This window comes from Eptatretus burgeri, chromosome 8 (genome assembly GCF_056783735.1).
Source record: "Eptatretus burgeri isolate ZD-2024b chromosome 8, Ebu_testis_v1, whole genome shotgun sequence".
NCBI lineage: Eukaryota > Metazoa > Chordata > Myxini > Myxiniformes > Myxinidae > Eptatretus > Eptatretus burgeri.
The window spans coordinates 17,227,884-17,246,608 of NC_140968.1; the positions used below are offsets into that span (position 1 = coordinate 17,227,884).

Below are 18,725 nucleotides of genomic sequence, written 5' to 3' on the forward strand. Positions count from 1 at the left end.
CTCCACATGTGATAAAGGTTTCTCTTCTAAAGGCTCTTTGAAAATACATTTGAGGATCCATACAGGAGAACATCCTTACAAATGCTTCACATGTGATAAAGGTTTCTCTCATAAAGGCGATTTGAAAATACATATGGGGATCCATACAGTTGAGTGACCTTGCACATGTTCGATATGTGATAAGGGTTTCTCTCACAATGGCAATTTCAACGCGCATATGAGGATCCATGGAGGAGAGCATCCAAAATTCCATGCAAAAAGAACAGACAATACGTGACCGAAAATCGAAGCATCGTAGAAATACCTCGTAATAGAAGAAGGCCCCCAGCGACAACACACAATACTGCCAAAAATAATCAGCAAAGAGTTGTCTGCAAATTTCTCTAGAATCATGGGTTCTCGGGTGACAAAAATAATAATAAAATATTGCCAATTAAACCGGCTTCATAATTAAACTTGATTGAAAAGTAAATGTATTGTAACCCTTTAATGAAAAACCTACTCAAATATGGCATGATTATTTAAATTCTACGTGCTTCAACATGCATTTGTTATAATAATATATATTTGCATTTTAAACGACCTTTTCTCTTTCTTTGTTGAAAGATGATCAATCTGCCCAGTAAAGGTGCCCAAAACAGATTGACCTTTCAAGTAATCTTTCATCATTTTTCAGTATAATAGCATTACCTATTGTTTGATGTTATTTTGCAAATTAAGGGATTTTGATTTATGGAATTATATTGGTTTCTGAAAGTCTGGGTGGAGGTATTATTCTAGCTCCAATAGAATGCTGGTTTAAGGAAATATCCAGATGTGTTTTCACACTTTTGTCAGCTTCAGATTATAAATCTTTAATTCAGACCACGGAGCCATATGTGATCCATCGAAGCACCAAGATGGGATGACGTAATTCTGTGCCGAGGTTGAACTCACCTCTCTAATCTCTGAATATCATCCAAAATTCCTATCAACTTTCAGTTCATAAATATTCCTTCGCCATTCAAAATTAAGCTAACCTCCAGATGGCTATTGCCACAAAGCTCTGAATGATCTCTCTTTAACCTGAATATGTCAGCGTGGCGTCAGCAACTGGGAAAGAAAAACAGACTTCATCTCACTGAACACCATGTATAAATGCAATATTCCTCTGTACTTTGGAATCAGAGGAAGACTGTTGCTTAATGAAGCGCCTCTGAATTCTCCATATCGATATGTTGTGCTTGTTTTTATTTGCATATGTTTTATTAAATGACTCAAATGTACAGGAGGAATTGAGAATTTCTTCGACAATTTTGCAAGCCAGAGGCAGGAACGTTAAGACCTGGAGGAGCATGATTGCAAAGTGGTCTTATGGTCGACACGGGTTTTCAGATCAGATAAGGTGACGGAGTTTAATCCCTGTGGGAGATTAATTTACATGAATTCAAGATGTTATTTGAATATAATCAACCAACATAATCAGTGTTTGGCCTGCAAGAACATTTATGAAATGTAAAATAAATAAATAAAATAAGGTTCAAAGATATAAAGTGTTAAAGCTTGAGATATTGTTCAACCTTATCTGATCTTGAGTGCATATGAGACCAAGATGGGATGACAATTTTTCAGCATGGCATTTCCTTAAAGGTACTAAAAGTCTATTATCATTATATTAAGGTGGATATGAGGGTGGTGTTGGTTGGTTTTATCTTCTCGGTTCTGGTAAATATGAATCTATGAGAATAAAAATTGACTGTAAAAACTCTGTGCAATTGTCGTCGAAAGTCCCGAGGGGTGCACGTCCATGCAAGCATTGCGAGTAATTAATCACGAGCTTGGAGTGTCTACCGGTGTTTGGTGGAGCGATACCTGGTGTAATGGGCTTGCATTGGAAAAAAACTTTGGTGAGATCCCAGAAAATTTGGAAAGATTATGAGAAGTTTTTGAATGACCAGAAATACAATGGTATTGTCATTGCTGTAAGATGAAAGGTAAAAGGCATTTGGATTTAATTGTGAATCCTCTGTGTGAGATGATTAAAAGATATTTTCATCTCTATTTGACAGATGCCATGTTTTATTATATTGAAAAATAATTACATTTCATAATTATATTGAAATGCCTGTCTCATATTTCAGCTGGAAAATAGGAGGCAATATAATTAAATAATTGACCATTGTGTTTATTGTTCATGACAGATGAATGAATGCATTTACAGATTCAACATGTAAAAAGAGAATCGTGGAAAAACTCTCAGAATGCCAATCCTTGTCATGATCAATCACTCGTGAGGGGTGATTGTTAACCTCCGCCATCGAATATCGGAGGTTACTGTTTTCACCCCTTTCTGTTTGTTTGTTTGTTGTTTGTGAACAGTATTACGGAAGAACTCTTCGACGAAACTTCGTGGGGGGGGGGGGTTTAGGTATGGTCCAAGGATCATGCCATGAGATTTTGGACTTGGTCCCCCCCCCCCAAAAAGAAATTGTTAGAGAAAATTTTTTTTTTGCATGTCGACATGTTTAAAGTGATTTCCAACCCCCCACAAAAAAAAAATTGAGAATTTTTTTTTTGCATTTCTACATGTTTTAAGTGATTTCCAACCCCCCCCCCCACCAAAAAATTGTTCGAGAAAAAAAAAATTTGCAATTTTTTTTCAACAAAATTTCGATTTCTTTTTTTGCATTTCTACATGATTTAAGTGATTTCCAAACCCCCCCTCCGCCCCCCCAAAAAATGGAGAATAGAACTATAACTCTGTCAGCACTGTTGACATATTTAATGAATAAGATATAAGGTTCACTTGAGTGACCCAGCAGTATTGGCGGCGGAGGTTTTGCACTCTTCCGAGTGCTCCCCCTCTAGTTTTGAGCTGTGAGAGTGGAGTCGTGAAGCAAGAGAATGTTTGGTGTGCTCGGGTGATGAAGCTGGTTAACAGATCAAATAGGGCTGAGAGGTAACGTATTTAAAATATATAGCGTATTATACGAACAGAGCATTCCTGAGTTATAAAATAAAACATACATTGACGTTTAATTTTAATCTCAGAGACAGCTTGGAGCTCTAATTGCCTGCATGTCAAACACTGGGTCAGAAATCCAACCCAGGGGAAACAGCTTGGAGGCAGAATTTACCCTCCATTCGGGATTCCAACCGTGTTCAAGCTTTAAAGTTGTGAGGGAGCTTTAAAGTCTATGAGGATTTCTCTTTTAATCTGTGAAAAATGTCATTAAAGTATTGTTTTTTTATAACCCACAGTGTATTTCATCAATTACAAGTAAGCGAAGACTTAAATGTTATGTGGTCACCATGGTAACGCAGAGATTGATGATGCTGTCACACTGATTTAAATACCGATAAAATTGTTGAAATCTCATTTAAAATGTCAACATAATACACAGGTGACTGGCAGTGAAAATGTCCGGATGTTTTTGTTTGAGTGCCATGTTGGTTGGCAGGTGGGGCAAATGAGAGTACAATCTTCTGTTGAGATGGATTGTGGAGTTATTGATGCTGTCATTGTCAGGCAGGTAAATGTAGCCAATATAGTGTGCACAGTATTTTGGGATAGTACTGCAGGTCTTTTGTGCAAAAGGTATGAAACTGTACTTTGAAAAAAACATGAAAATTATTTATCACTTTATAATACTCGAAGGATCAGCAAATATGACGTCATTGAGAGTATACTGTACTGTATTGTGTACTCTATCATGTAGATGCCATATGACAAATTCGTTGTACAAATGTGACGTCAGGTGATCGAAAATCGTCGATAAAATAAATCATAAACGAGCCGACGGTGAATTAAGTGGAAGAAGATTAACCTCGTCTGCACCAAATAATAAGGACCCTTCCCATTCATCCACCGATCTGTGTTGTGTTACCAATCAGGGCTGAATATGGTGTCGTAACAGGACGTTGGAAGTGGAAGGTATTTAAATGCTCATTGTTGTAACTAAGAAATGATATAATTATCTTTGCTACATAATCAACAAATGGTTTGCTTCGATCAGCATTTGAATACTCGTTATAAAATTCCTTTGATATTCTCCACTTTGAGCACGAAGCGAGATCACAAATTGTTGAGATCACAGTTTAACATCAGAGTGTGTGCTGTCCTTCGGATGGACGTTTGGACGGACGTGAATGCATTGTCGTCCCGGTGTTTCACAAGCAGGGTGATTCATCAATGTGTATAGCTGCTGAAAGGTTAATATGGAATATTTAATATATTGCATTTGTTTTTCATCCAAACAAGTGGAAACGTGTGTTTGAAAGTGTTAAACTCCCTTGAGAGAGTTTTTGTGAGTGGGTGAGTTATGGCAGGTAATACAGAAAATTATTAATTAAATGGCATTTGGTGAGTTCCGTGATTCAGTTTTCTTACGTGATTGATTTGCCATCCAGTGGGCAAGCTATCGCTGGCATTGTAAGGGAAAAACAATTGAATTGTTCAAGACTTAAGAGCTGAAAACATAACTGAACATGTTTGCATTCGGACAGATTGCAAGGTGTGTGTGTGTGTGTGTGTGTGTGTGTGTGTGTGTGTGTGTGTGTGTGCGTGTGTGCGTGTGTGCGTGTGTGCGTGTGTGCGTGTGTGCGTGTGTGCGTGTGTGCGTGTGTGCGTGTGTGCGTGTGTGCGTGTGTGCGTGTGTGCGTGTGTGCGTGTGTGCGTGTGTGTGCGTGCGTGCATGCAATGACAATTGCGATGTTTTTAAAAGGAAACATGTGACATTTCGGAAATCATTTCAGCATTTTGACTTTCAAACCATTTAGCATTATTCACATGAGATGGGAGGTGTGCACAATCTGCATAAACACAATCGTATTGGGAGAATAAGATGTGGCTGGCAGCTTATGATAAGTGTAAGATTGGACCTGGTGGCGAGAGGATTTCTGCCATTCCCACAGGTGGTTATTATGGCCCCACGCACGGTCCAACTAACTTCACCAATCGCATTGGGAAATCCATTGGTTTTCCAAGTCCCACATTCGGTTTCAGTGGAGATTGAAAGTGGAAACACAACATCTCTCCGCTTTGAGAACTATAATATACAAATTAGTATTGTTGACCTCATCGAGTGTCCTGATCCAGCGATGTCCACCATTCGACCTGGTTTCTCTGTTACCGATAAATGAGAATGGTGAAGAATGACTCAACTGCATGGACGTAATGACATCCGCTGCGTTGTTTTTTTTTCACGGAGACCCAGGAAGTGAATATTTATACAGATTCTCAAATATGTTTTTGGGATTTTTAATGATTTTGGAATAATTTAGCGTGAGGGAGGTTTTTTTTTGACTTCTTCAGGAAGCAAAATTAAGAACAAAGAGCTAATCGTTCAGAAGCTATTCTGTTACCATCCACAATTGCAGTGATTCGGTGTGAGATGCATATAGGGAGAGCAGGTGGTGTTTCAGGAGGAAATGTGAAAGCAGGTAATGCAGCAAAACTCGCAGCTGAGACGGGGCGATTTCCAGTGATCATGCAAGGTGTTTTAACGGCTCCTGAGAGTGGCTCAGCCTTGGAGGATGTAACAGCCAGACAGATCGCCATTACTAAACAGGAGAAGGATAAGTGGGTAAACTCGGGATGTATATCTCACACTCAATCCCAACTCTGGACTTTTCATAATAGACGTGTGGAAGCATGCACATGCATTGTCAGCGTGGTTTGCCTGTTTGGCCATGGAGTGAGTCGTACGAGAAAAGGCACAATGTGCAAGTTTATTGAAAACAAATGCAGAGATGTAGTGAATACGAATTTGTGCTTGAACGCAATAACGGTTGTAAAATTTTGATGAAGGATTTCATAGCATTACAAGTATTACAAATGAGGGACAGGATGGGTGCTGTAAAATAATTTTGGAAAATTTGTGAACAGACTTGTCGTTCATTGGCCATACCACTGGTACTAATGTCAATGAGAGCCACTCCAAATAGGAGAACAGGACTCTCACCTCAATATATTAATGGAAAAACCGATGAAGGCACCTTACTCACCTTCATTAACGATAAAGGAGCTGAATATTCAACAAATGGATGATGCATTATGTACATTTTGTGTTGCAATCACAAACATATTGAGAGCATTTTATTTTCGGTGAAGAACACGTTGCCTGAAGCAACAACCAAGGATTGTTACAACTTTGGCCCAGGTGATCCTGTGCTCATGGAGGTGCACAAAATTTAATTCTGCATTGAAGACATCAGAAGGGACCAATAAACTTTTGTTTCAATCATGTTGCGAAGTTTTGATAATTGATGACTTGTTTCATTAATATAATTGATGCACGGTCAGAATGAGATGTATCTTTATATTTAGCCATGTTGTGGACAACGCTTATCCGAGGCTAACCAAGAAGATGTTAATTTTAGTTAAATTAGATATTGGCAAATTTGAGATCCTCATTGCAAGGTCAAGTCTCAGGTTTAAGATTGTTTATGAGATTGTTTGTTTATGACGAGACTCATGAGATTGTTTATGACGAGAAAATAACTGAACTCATGAGATATCATGTGGGCAAGAAAAATTACAAGACAAACTACAGGTTATGTTTGTGTGTTTTGAGGAAAGGAGAGATTATTAAAAAAAAAAACAAACATTCAGTGCCTGACTTCATAAATTGTCGAACGATTGCTTTTGTACACCAGCTGTGTATTATGACGAGAACATGCACACAAATTTAATGGCAGTATTTTAGTCATTCATGAAATATAACAAATCATTTTTCCGAAAAGTATTTATGAACTTGTTATTTGTCAAAATTACAGCAAAGAGGAAACAAAATCCTGATGTTCTGCAGAGTGGCTTGTGTTCAAGAATTTCAACTCTTCACACTTTTCTGCACCCTGGCGACTCCCCGCCTGTATGCCTCCAGCGACACTACATGTGGTGTGAGGGACTTTGGCAACAGTGCCCTGCACAAGATGCTACTCTCATCCACATATTCTCCTCCACCTTCTCTCATCTTCCGAAGCTCTGTCCTGCACCAAGTTTAACCAAACATAGTTATACCTTCACCATGACGGAATGTGAGATTTCTTGGGAGAACGGAGATCCGTGAGAGATTCTGCTCTTCAAGGTGACGTTGGACTTTTGAAGTAAAATGCTTGTGCTCGCTGCTTCTTCACATCTTCTTCAACACCCAAGTTATTGTCATTCATGAATAATAATTATTATTATTATTTGGCCACTGGTTGTACTTTTGCTGGAAGCATGACTGTCCCACTGTTGCAGTGCCCCCTGTTGGTGAGGTTAACAATTTGTAATTTTTATTTTGTATTATCGTTGTTTGTTGCTGTTCAGAAATAAGATCCCTGTCTGCGTGGCTCATGTACGAGTGTGTGGAACTCCAGGCCATTCTTCCAGCCGTGTTCGTTCTCTCACAAAGCCAAATTGTCTTTGGATGTTCACAGCTTCTTTTCCCAAAAATAATAACAGTTCATTACATCTACCCAACAAAGATGGACAGAGGTTTTGTTTACACTCCTGTTTGTGTGTGTGTGTGTGTGTGCAGGATATCTCAAAAAGTTGTAAATGGATTCGGATGAAATTTGGTGGGCAGCTTGGGGGCTTGATCTGGACAAATTGCTTCGATTTTGGTGAACATCCAGATCCGGATAATGGAGTTTTTAAAGACAACATGTCTGTGGGTGTTCTCATTCTTTTTCTTTCCTTGTTTTTTCAGTGTGTGTAATATGAATCAACAACAGGGAGGAACTTGTGCTGATTCAAAATAAATTGTGGTGAGGTGGAGTCTGATATTTAGCAGACCCATTGGTAGAGCAGGAGCTAGGTGACTTTTATTCAATGTGTAAGGTGCAGATGGTTAAGGGTGCCAGTGGGTGTGGAAGGTGGCGCCACCAAAATCCAAGATGTTCCCACCACGTGAACTCGAGTTCATGGCGGATACACTTTTGACAAGATGTGAACATTCTATTTATTTTCAGTTCAGTGGAACAGAAGTTGTCACGTCAGGTAATCACCCGAACCCGGAAAGTAAACCACAACCCAATCGAACAGGTAAAATCCACAAATTTGAATCAAGTAAAGGATACCAACTTCATGGAGGTGAGAGGGATTGTGTGTCCCTCCAACCTTCGTGTCAGTCGATGATTGAGCAGAAACTGAACGAAAGGTAATTACAAAGAAACATCACTCCTGCACCATGAGGATTGAATGGAGTAGTAAAATGGCCGATCTGTGGCTTCAGTTGTTCATATCACACCACAAGGCCAATGAGCCTCAACAACGAAAGTGGAAAATAATTCCCAAAATACATCTTCCGATCAGTTCCGACTTCGACCGAGTGACCGATGTTGACCTTAAATATTGTGAATAAAAGTGGTTCCCAGAAAGAAGAAGAAGAATAATGTGAGTGAAAGGGAAGGTCGGAAAAACACTTCCGGGTTGATCTTCCTGCAAACCTTGTGCAGGAGCTGGAGCTCAGGTTCTTTTGTCGGGACGGAACTGATCGAAGAGGTATTTTGGGAATTATAATTTAACACTGAGAAAGATCCGTGAACCGTTAATTTAAATATAAAATAATTTTCTGTTCCTTGATGACGGAAATGAAGGAAAGTTAAAGGTGTTTTATTGAATGAATGTTGAGGTGTTTTTCACTCGTTTAATGAAAGAGCTTAAATTCACCACATTGTTTTACATCACATCATCACGAATACTCCAATGATGACGAGGTACGATTACCGACTTCACCTGTTCCGTGGGATATTTAACGTTCAGAACCCGAATGGAGATGAAAAACCTGATTCATAATCCAAAAACTCATAAACATCGTGTGGGTCTGAAATGTAACATCCTCGTTAACCTTCCACGGACATTCCATCTCAGGTCAATTAGATCCACAGGGAAATCATTCTGGAAATCTCGAACTCGGAGAGAAAATGCTGCCTCCCCCCCCACCCCCCCCCACCATTATACTGGGATATTACGAGGGTGTTGAAATAAAAGAATAAAAAACTGGAGCTGGGAAAAGGGTTTTTGGGGTGAAGAATATGCAACATCAACGACACCACTGCCTGCCATCACGGCCCTCAGCACTGCCTGCCATCACGACCCCTCAGCACTGCCTGCCATCACGACCCCTCAGCACTGCCTGCCATCACGACCCCTCACCACTGCCTGCCATCACGACCCCTCAGCACTGCCTGCCATCACGACCCCTCAGCACTGCCTGCCATCACGACCCCTCAGCACTGCCTGCCATCACGACCCCTCACCACTGCCTGCCATCACGACCTCTCACCACTGCCTGCCATCACGACCCCTCAGCACTGCCTGCCATCACGACCCCTCAGCACTGCCTGCCATCACGACCCCTCACCACTGCCTGCCATCACGACCCCTCAGCACTGCCTGCCATCACGACCCCTCAGCACTGCCTGCCATCACGACCCCTCACCACTGCCTGCCATCACGACCCCTCAGCACTGCCTGCCATCACGACCCCTCAGCACTGCCTGCCATCACGACCCCTCAGCACTGCCTGCCATCACGACCCCTCAGCACTGCCTGCCATCACGACCCCTCAGCACTGCCTGCCATCATGACCCCTCAGCACTGCCTGCCATCACGACCCCTCAGCACTGCCTGCCATCACAACCCCTCAGCACTGCCTGCCATCACGATCCCTCAGCACTGCCTGCCATCACGACCCCTCAGCACTGCCTGCCATCATGACCCCTCAGCACTGCCTGCCATCACGACCCCTCAGCACTGCCTGCCATCACAACCCCTCAGCACTGCCTGCCATCACGATCCCTCACCACTGCCTGCCATCACGACCCCTCACCACTACCTGCTCTCACTGCCTCCTCACCACTGCCTCCTTACCACTGCCTCCTCACCACTGCCTCCTCTCGCTTCCTCCTCTCCACTGCCTGCTCTCACTGCCTGCTCTCACTGCTTCCTCTCTACTGCCTCATCTCCACTGCCTGCTCTCACTGCCTCCTCACCATTGCCTGCTCTCTCCACCGCGTACCCCCTCACCACTGCCTGCACTCGTTACCCCCTCATAAGGAATTCACATTTTGAACAAACGGAGAGGGGGCTTTGAAGACGACTCTTACTTGGGGCATCATTTCATCTCGAACCTGCCATGGCTGGGGGCAGTAGCAGAGCAGAAGCATTAGATGTCACAATGTGTGAAGAGAAATTCTTTAATTCATTCATTGGAAGCAAGTGCTTCATTGGACTTGGAATTCCTTGGCTTCAACATTCATTGGAAGGGGTTCTTTCAATATTTATTCTCTTGGTTCTTTCATCTTGATTGCAGTGGCTGCTGTTTTCATCATTACTGTGCCATTGATATGGAACCCCCTGTTAATTCGAGAAGAAATTTGGAATTTGGACAGCGTGCCAGTGATAGCTTGCCGACTGTTCGAGGAATTTGCCATGGGATCTTTAATGTCCACCAACTAATGCTGTGAGAGGGGATGCCCAGTTAAACGCTCCTCCGAAGGATGGCAAACACATTGATCGCTTTTCCTGTGTGTGAAACACCACGGTGACAGTTTATAGCCGTGTCGGGATTCAAACCCAAGAAAGACAACTCGGGGGCAAGTGTGCCTACCTCAAGGCCATTCTGCCAGCGCACATGGGACAAACTGGCTGTAAATCCCTGCATTGCTTGGATAAAATATAGAGTACAGAAAATAACATGCATAACTTTCCTTTGTTAACTTAAGCATTGTGTCCCTGGCAGGTCATCGGTGAAATGGACAACTTCTTGGAATGGCTCCAATCACAAGGTCTGAGAGCAGAAACAGCCCAAGCAGTGATCAGTATACTTGGAATTGAGAATCGGAAGGTTCTTCGAGCTTGTACAGACTCCGATTCATTGCGAACAGAGCTCCTCTCTCTCACCAAAGAGAAATTTAAATTTGCAATGTATGCTGACTTCTGTAAATTTGTGAAATCTTTTTTGAAGCCACAGGTTGTCCAGCTTGCAGGTTCTTCTCTGTTGGGAAGTCTATTCGTCAACTTGGAGAATGTTATTCGAGAACTTTCCAGTTTCTGTCATAAGTTTAGTGGATTCCAGAAGGTGCAGCTGGAAAATGTTCCTGGTTTTCGGGGAATCGGTTTCAGTGATGTCTGCAACCTCCACGATCAGGATGATGGATTCACACCCAAGTCTGGTATGTGACTTTTGTACACCCTATCATGTCAAGAATACCTTCTTTTTTTTTTTTTCTTTTTTTTTTGGTGTACCTTGTCGAGGCTCATATGAGAGCGAACACACAACACACAGCAAGGGGGGCATGAGACAAGAGGGGTGGGAGTGGGAAGGACAAAACAGTGGGGGAACAGAGACATTAGATCTGTGGAAGGGAGAGGAATGGGGTGGGGAACATGGGGAATACAAGATGGATATTACAGGGACTTTCAGGCAGGAAAGCAGGGAATTTGAAGGAGGTGGGCTTGGGTGGATTAACGGGGGTAGAAAATATCGAGGATTTGGATGGGGGATGATAAGAGGTGGTGGTGAACAGCTGTTTTGAACGCCTGGAGGGAAGAATTGGATTGAATCGAGTGAGGGAGTTTATTCCAAAGGCAGGAAAAAAGAGGAATGAAAGAGTGAAGGTGAGCAGTGATTCGTGATTTTGGTCGTTTTTCCAGAAGGGGGTTGTTGGCAGACTTTGCGCACCTTGCAGAAATGTGGTGGGGACAAATCGCAGACAGAGCAGGGGAGGGGAGGCGAGGCTGGAGAGAAGACTGTGGAAGCCAGAAAGACCAACCAACCTGCGGTGAGAGAGTGAGAGGCCCAAAGACTTGGCCTCATTGCAGGAGATGCCAATGATCCGAAATGCCTTGGTTTCCACAGCGTGAAGCTGAGAAACATTGGAGGCAGGAGCACCAGCCCAGAGGGGAGAGGAGTACTCCATCAGGTTGCGGACGAAAGCTTTGTCAGTGGTCAGGAGCTCAGGTAGGCCGAGGAAGGACTTTGCACGACAGAGGATTCCAAGTCAATGCCTGGCTTTGAAGGTGAGGTTTGAAATGTGGCTTTCAAAGGAAAGGTCATGGCAGTTAGTGAGACCCAGAAGCTTGAAAGAAAGGACTTCTTCCAGAGGATTGTTGAGAAAGTTGATTGGTGGGGGGGGGGGGGTGTTCTAAACGGTCCTTTTGGAGAGGCATAGTGAGAGTGTGAGATTTGTCCGGATTGAAAGACATGTTCCATGTGTTGGACCAGTTTGTGATTTTACCCAGATCTGCAGTGAGCGAAGAAGCTGCTGCTTGCCTGTCTGAGGGATGATAGATGGTATGGCAGAGGATGGAGTCATCAGCAAAGAGAAAGAGGATTTTCCAGAGAGTAGGAGAGATCATTGATGGAAACCAGAAAAAGAACAGGGCCCAGCACGCTACCTTGAGGAACTCCAGCCTGGACAGGAAGAGGGGATGAAAGAATTATATTTCGGGCCACACGTTGACTGCGATAGGAGAGGAAGTCTGCGAGCCATGAGTGGAGATGGCCTTGGATACCATAGGAAGAGAGTTTGGTGAACAGGGCAGGGTGCCAGACAGTGTCAAAAGCACGTGATATGTCCAGGGATATGGCTCGGATTTCATGTCTGGCATTGAGGACCTCCATCCAATGTTGGGAGAGCAGAAGCAGCATATCCAGGGTGTAGTGACCTCGTCTGAAACCTAATAGTCCATTTGCCGTTATGTGTTCCATTGTCAACCTTGTTGATGTGGAAAGTGTATGGTTTTATGATTGTTTTGGACTAACATGGGTCCATTAATAAAATTCAGGTTAGTTGCCGGGGTGGCTACCTTGAGGAACTCCTGTAATTTGCATTAATTAAACATGGCCACTCTCAGTCAGACGATGGGGCTAAGTTTTTAATCGGTCAATGTATAATCCTGTGTAATACCTCTTTTTCCATATGATTTTGACATGAGGAATTCAATTTTGGGGTTATTTTTTGCGTTCAGGAATAAATATAGGTTCACATGAAATGTCCATGACTATTTTCTGCTGAAAATTATGCAACACCAATGCAAAAGTGAAGTCATGAATGGTTCACAACAGTATGTTGATAGTCAGAATGCATACACATTGTCATGTCATCATATTGGACATCTTAGGAACAGAGGACATAGAGCCGAGTAGACAACTTATGTATTGTTCATTCCCATTCATTGTACTCGTCCCCTTCCGTATCCTCATCTCTTTCCAGTTCTGCTTCGACACTCCCTTCTTCCACTTCACTTTCACTGTCCTCCACAGTCTTGTGTGGGTTGAAGCACTTGTCACTGCAACCACAAGTGCAGTATACACAGATGCCAACCCTCCCGATTTCATCGGGAGGCTTCCGAAAATTCACCCAAACTCCCGCCCTTACGATCACTATCCTTATCCTCCCGAAATTTTGATATTTTTGCACTGTTCACGAATCAGAATGTACTAGTATGAGAATTGAATGAAAAGCATCGTCTGCTACGTATAGCATGTGGTAACTCCATAACGTTCGCTGCTACCAAATTGTACGTAAAAAATTGCAAATTCAAATGAGGAGCAGCGAAACATTGGGTCTAGATCTCGCTTATGCGATCATGCACTGAGATTTAGTGCATGCGGTATGTGTGCAATACAGTGCATGCGGTATGTATGCACAGTGTATATGCATGCGATACGCTCACTGCATGCAGCTGGGCCCCGTACCAGCCCGGCGGTCGCGACCACCGTGCGGTGTTTAACAGCCGCTAGAGTTCTACGAGTCGCGCTGCAGCTGTGGAACATCGACTTCGAAGTTACCGATGCTTCAAGCCCTCGATGTTGATTACGAAATGGCAGAAAAGAAGCTTACGAAGACCAAGAAATGGTCTCAGAAGTACAATACTGAATACAGTCTCCAATACCCGTGTATTCAAAAGTCTAAAAGAGGAATTCATCATGCGTATTGTACAGTATGCAGCGTTGATATTTCAGTTGAGCACGGAGGTCGCGATGATATTCGGAAGCACGTTGGAAGCAAACGGCACACAGATATTGCAAAGGAGAGATCTTCGAGCACGAGTACCGGTACACTTCTGAATTATTTCACCAAACAAGGGACAAGCGAGGAAGAGGATGTTACCCGAGCGGAACTTCTCTTTAGTGGATTTATTGTGGAACATAACTTGCCCATATCAGTCTCAGATCATGCTGGACCTCTATTTCAAAAGATGTTTCCAGATTCAAAAGTTGCTTCAAAGTATGGATGTGCAAGAACAAAAACTTCAGCAATAATTGGTGAGTTGTCAAATGTTACTGCTTCATCTATTGCTGATATTGCTAGACTCGCTCCATTTAGCCTAGCTACAGACGGTAGCAATGACAGTGGTGAGGCCCAACTATATCCTGTCCTGATTTCGTACTATGACAACAGTGCTGGGATTGTGAAGCAAGGTTTGCTAAGTTTGCCTGCGTGCAAACAAGATTCCACTGGAGAAAACATTTTCAAACTGCTTGATCATGAGTTCAGTGACAGGAAAATTCCGTGGGGAAATTGTGTTTCCTTTTGTGCTGATAATGCCTCTGTCATGGTGGGCAAGCACAAAGGAGTCGCTGCTTATATCCACAAACAAAATCCAGAGTGCTACATCATGGGATGCCCTTGCCATATGATGCACAATACAGCCAAGAATGCGGCTCAGGCCTTACCCATTGAATTAGATGACTTTCTCATCGATATTTACTACTACTTGGACAAAAGTAGTAAATGCGTCAAAGGAGTGAAAGCACTGCAAGAACTCTGTGATGCCCCGACACACAAGATTCTGAAGCATGTTGCAACAAGGTGGCTGTCCCTTGGTCAGTGCCTAGACAGGCTGATTGAACAGTGGGAGCCACTTCGCCTCTTCTTCAAAGAAGAAGTACGAAGAAAAATGCAACCAACTGTAGCCAAGACTCTAACAACGAGCAAGAAGGACGGCACTGTATCTACTGCCAGTACTGGCACTGCAGGATCAAGCACTAGTGGAGCAGCATTCACCACTACCACTGCAGTATCTGCTGCGAAGAAGACAGCAGGGACAGCACCAAAACCAATGCTGAGAGCAGGTAGCATCACCGGCCCTTCATCACGTTCATCTACAAAGCAGATCCCTTCAGAGTCGAGAAAGACTGTGATAGTCCCATCTACAGGCAAAGAAGGACCCAAGTTAAGTTCTGCTTTTGCCAAATCACTTGATAGAAGCTCAGCAAAACCTTCGAATCAGAGGTCTTCTTCCTTGGCTGCACCTACCTCAAGCTCTCTCCTCAAACGTAAAATTGGATCTGGTACTACGAGTCTGACCTCTTCTGCTGGCAGTAAACGCAAGTGTGATCGCCCTGCGGCTAAGTGTACTACGAGTTCTACAACTAAAAGCGCATCTTCCTCAAACACTGTGCAGGAATCTAGAGAAAAACGTGTCAACAGGATGTTCTTGTCTCCACAAACAAAACTCTATCGTTTCTTCCTTCGATATGCTAACAAGCTTATTGAGAAGGGGAATCTTCTGCTCCAAAGAGACGAACCCTGTATTCATCTCCTGCACGGAGAATTGAATGGTCTTCTGAAAGATATCTTCGTACGGTTTTTGAAACCATCGGTGTCATCGGTTGCTCTGGTAAATGTACCCTTCTCTGACAGACATCATCAGAAGAATGATGAGGACCTCATGATTGGGAACGATGCCAAACTGTATATAAGGGAACAAAGGAGTCTCAAGAAATCCACCTTCACTCTGAGTGAGTCAGACATCCAAGGTTTCTTCAGTGCAGTTCGCTCATATTATGTGAAAGCCTGAAATTACATCTTCAAAACCTGGCCGCTAGATGATGAATTAGCCAAGCATGCTCAGGTGCTGGATGTTAAGCTACACCAAGAAGTGGGGTTTGACTGTGTGGAGTTTTTCATCAAGAAATTCCCCTGTCTGTTCAGTGGCGGTGATAGTGACATAGACAGTCTTGAGAGTCAATTCGCTCACGACCAGGCAGACGCCTCCATAGCTACAATTGCTACTGAGACAGTGAGAGTGGATGAGCAGTGGCATCGGATTTCACAGCTCACAGATCCCTGCACTGGTGCCAAGAAGTATCCTAATTTGAGCAAAGTGATGAAGGGAATCTTGGTCATTCCTCATTCGAACGCATCATGTGAGCGGGCACTCAGTCTTGTACGGAAGAATCATACTGAATTTCGTCCCAATTTGAGTGTCAAAACCCTGGAAGCTCTCTTAATTGAAAAACTAGCTCATAGCACCCCTTGCTACCAGAGAGAATACAGCAAAGACATAATCAGAAGGGCTAAAAGAGCCACACAGCTGTCACTCAGCAAAGCTGCCATGGAAAAAGCAAGCAGCAGTAGTACCAGCCAGTAAGGTAAGAAAAATATTGCTTCTTTTGTGCTTTTTGTTAATCTTTGATTGTCCCCTAACTTACTAATATTAACATACATGTAACATTAAAAAGTGCACAATTTTCCCCTTTTTTTGTTCAAAAAGTGGGAATTCTTAACATGTTAAATGCTCCAAAATAGGGCTCAGAGGGCACAAGAGAGCGTCTAGAACCCCAGAGCTTCCAGGGCCCTAAGGCGGGCCCTGGACTCCGCCGCAAGGGTCGAGCGCTCCGCGCTCGAGATGTGCGCTTCGCGCACATTTTTTGGTGTCGGTTGCAAACCCTCCCTAATTCTGATTTCCAAAAGTTGGCATCTCTGAGTATAGCGTGCAGGAGATCTTTGCATGGTGACAACTGCAACTTGCAGTACTGCAGGCCTTCCCCTCTGCTTTGCATCCACACAGCACAACATCCATGAGGTCCAAAGGGGCTGGTGGAGTAGCAGAAGTTGCTGGCACTGGGATTCTATCTCTGATGTCCCATCCATATTTTTTAATGTCAAGTTCAGGTGGGGCCTGCTGATCAGCTGATTTTGCAAGTACTGTCTGGAGATGTGCACTCAAAATATGTCGGAAGAGATTGATCTCAGTTGGAGGTAATGCCATGAGCTTGAGGGGCTTGCCAGACTTCCTTGTGTACATATAGTACCTCATCTCACTCATCGTGGTACCTTCTGGCTGACCATACAGGGCACAGAAGAATGTCCGCCCTGCTTCCTTGAGGTGTTCATGGCTTGCGTTCAGCTCGCCAAGTGTGGAGTACAAACCAGGGAAGTTGCCAGCTCTCAGTGTCTTCAGGGCTGACACTTTGCCCTTGCCGTATGGGTATGATGTAGTATCTGAGCCAGTGATGTAGTGCATTCTCAAAAGCTGCAGACACTTGGGGCCAAGCTGGTCACAGGTGTTGTTAATATCCCAAATTGCTCCATCCCACCTTTCCATCTGCACTGTGGCCTGGATGTTGCGCTGGTAAACCCAGTAAACCATCAATACAAAAACATGTGTCATCAGAGAGGATACGTATCAATCTTGCATTACATTCAGCAGCCATGAGCAGGTGTGAGATCATTGTAATGTCTGCTTCATCATGGTTGAACGCACCATGGCTACGGCTTTCCACAGTAACTCCTTCACCAAAGTTATAGGTACTCAAAACCTTGGACAGCTGCAACTTGTTCTGCTTGTTTTTCAGGATGGAGTCTTATCTCGACTCGGCAGGGGTGTGTTTATTGTGAGGTCATAGTTGATGGAACCAATGCCAGCACGCCTCACTCGTTGATGGTCCTTTGCAGAAACATCATAATATTTGTCAAAGACCAAGATCTTCTGACCAGCAATGGTAGACAGCCTTGTCTTGATGGACTCAACTAAGACTGACACAGTTCCCCTGAAAGGCCAGACAATATGAAAGAGAAGTTGGCTCACATCAACAATGGTAACATCTTGTTGCAGAGGCTGTTGAGCCTGAACACAAAGTTTGTGTGCCAGTGGTGCTTTGTTGCCTTTCCTTAAGCACCCATATTCATCAATCAGTGAGGGGGGTACTGCGCAGAGCTCAAACTGGAAGATAGGTCTTAGCTCCATTTATCTTTGCTGTCCAATAGTTAGCAGCCTGAGGAAGATGGTTTCTCGATCAAAGATCGTCTTGTCCCCAATTTTCACTCCTTTCTGTAAGTGCTCCATTGTCTTGATGGGGCATGAGATGGTTGCATGGAATCCACCTGGAAGGGATACATGGATGGAACTCTGCAACCATTTTCTGACCTATAACCACGGAATCCTCAACATTCACTTCAGCTTCTCGGGGAGCAATTCGACCATTGGCAATGTTGTACAGATGTGGTGAGTGATTCTCAAGAGGATGAGACACATTCGACAATTCAAGTAAAATCCGGCGCCTATCATCTGCATCAAGTTCTCTCCTCTTCTTCCCCTCCTCCTTGTGACGTGGTCCGATTCTTGTGTCCTTTTCTCTCACTTGGTCTTCATTGTCCTTGTTTGAGGAGTCAGGGTAGATGTGCTCCATTGTATCTGAGATGTAGACAGTGACAGGAAAGGAATTGATCCACTCTGCTACCATCTCTGGAGAAAGAGTCATACCCTTGAGGGCACCCTTGCCAATTCTAATAGCAGTTTGTTCACCGAACTGATCAGAGCTCACACCATTCCAAATGCCTTCCTGGTGACGACACACAAAAGCACCTGATATGAGCTCTGACTTGGCATCTGGTGGCAGCAGATAGCACATCGCCAGAAGGTGATGGGTGATGTAACGGGCATAGTGATGGTGACCAGCAACAAAGAAGTAGGGAAGCATGCGTTCAAGTGTTAGCTGTTGCAGCAGGAAGTCTGCCTCCCT

At 43.7% G+C, this 18,725-nt stretch overlaps 2 protein-coding genes and 1 long non-coding RNA gene across 3 annotated transcripts in view; 2 read left to right on the top strand and 1 right to left on the bottom strand.

Annotated features, from left to right (window-relative positions):
• The window catches only part of LOC147021208 (uncharacterized), a 126,033-nt gene extending 124,069 nt beyond the window's left edge, over positions 1–1,964 (top strand). The window contains 1 exon segment of the mRNA XM_085893697.1: positions 1–1,964. This exon segment is cut by the window's left edge and continues 1,197 nt beyond it. Within this exon segment, the coding sequence (XP_085749823.1) occupies positions 1–277 (277 nt within the window). The 3' untranslated portion in view covers positions 278–1,964.
• The window catches only part of LOC147021206 (uncharacterized), a 777,227-nt gene that overhangs the window by 240,736 nt on the left and 517,766 nt on the right, over positions 1–18,725 (bottom strand). The gene's annotated exons all lie outside the window — the stretch shown is intronic.
• LOC147021209 (uncharacterized) overlaps positions 8,372–18,725 on the top strand; it is a 139,159-nt gene continuing 128,805 nt past the window's right edge. Inside the window, exons 1-2 of the mRNA XM_085893698.1 lie at positions 8,372–8,467; positions 10,710–11,142. Of these exons, the coding sequence (XP_085749824.1) occupies positions 10,722–11,142 (421 nt within the window). The 5' untranslated portion in view covers positions 8,372–8,467; positions 10,710–10,721. The remainder of the gene's footprint in view (positions 8,468–10,709; positions 11,143–18,725) is intronic.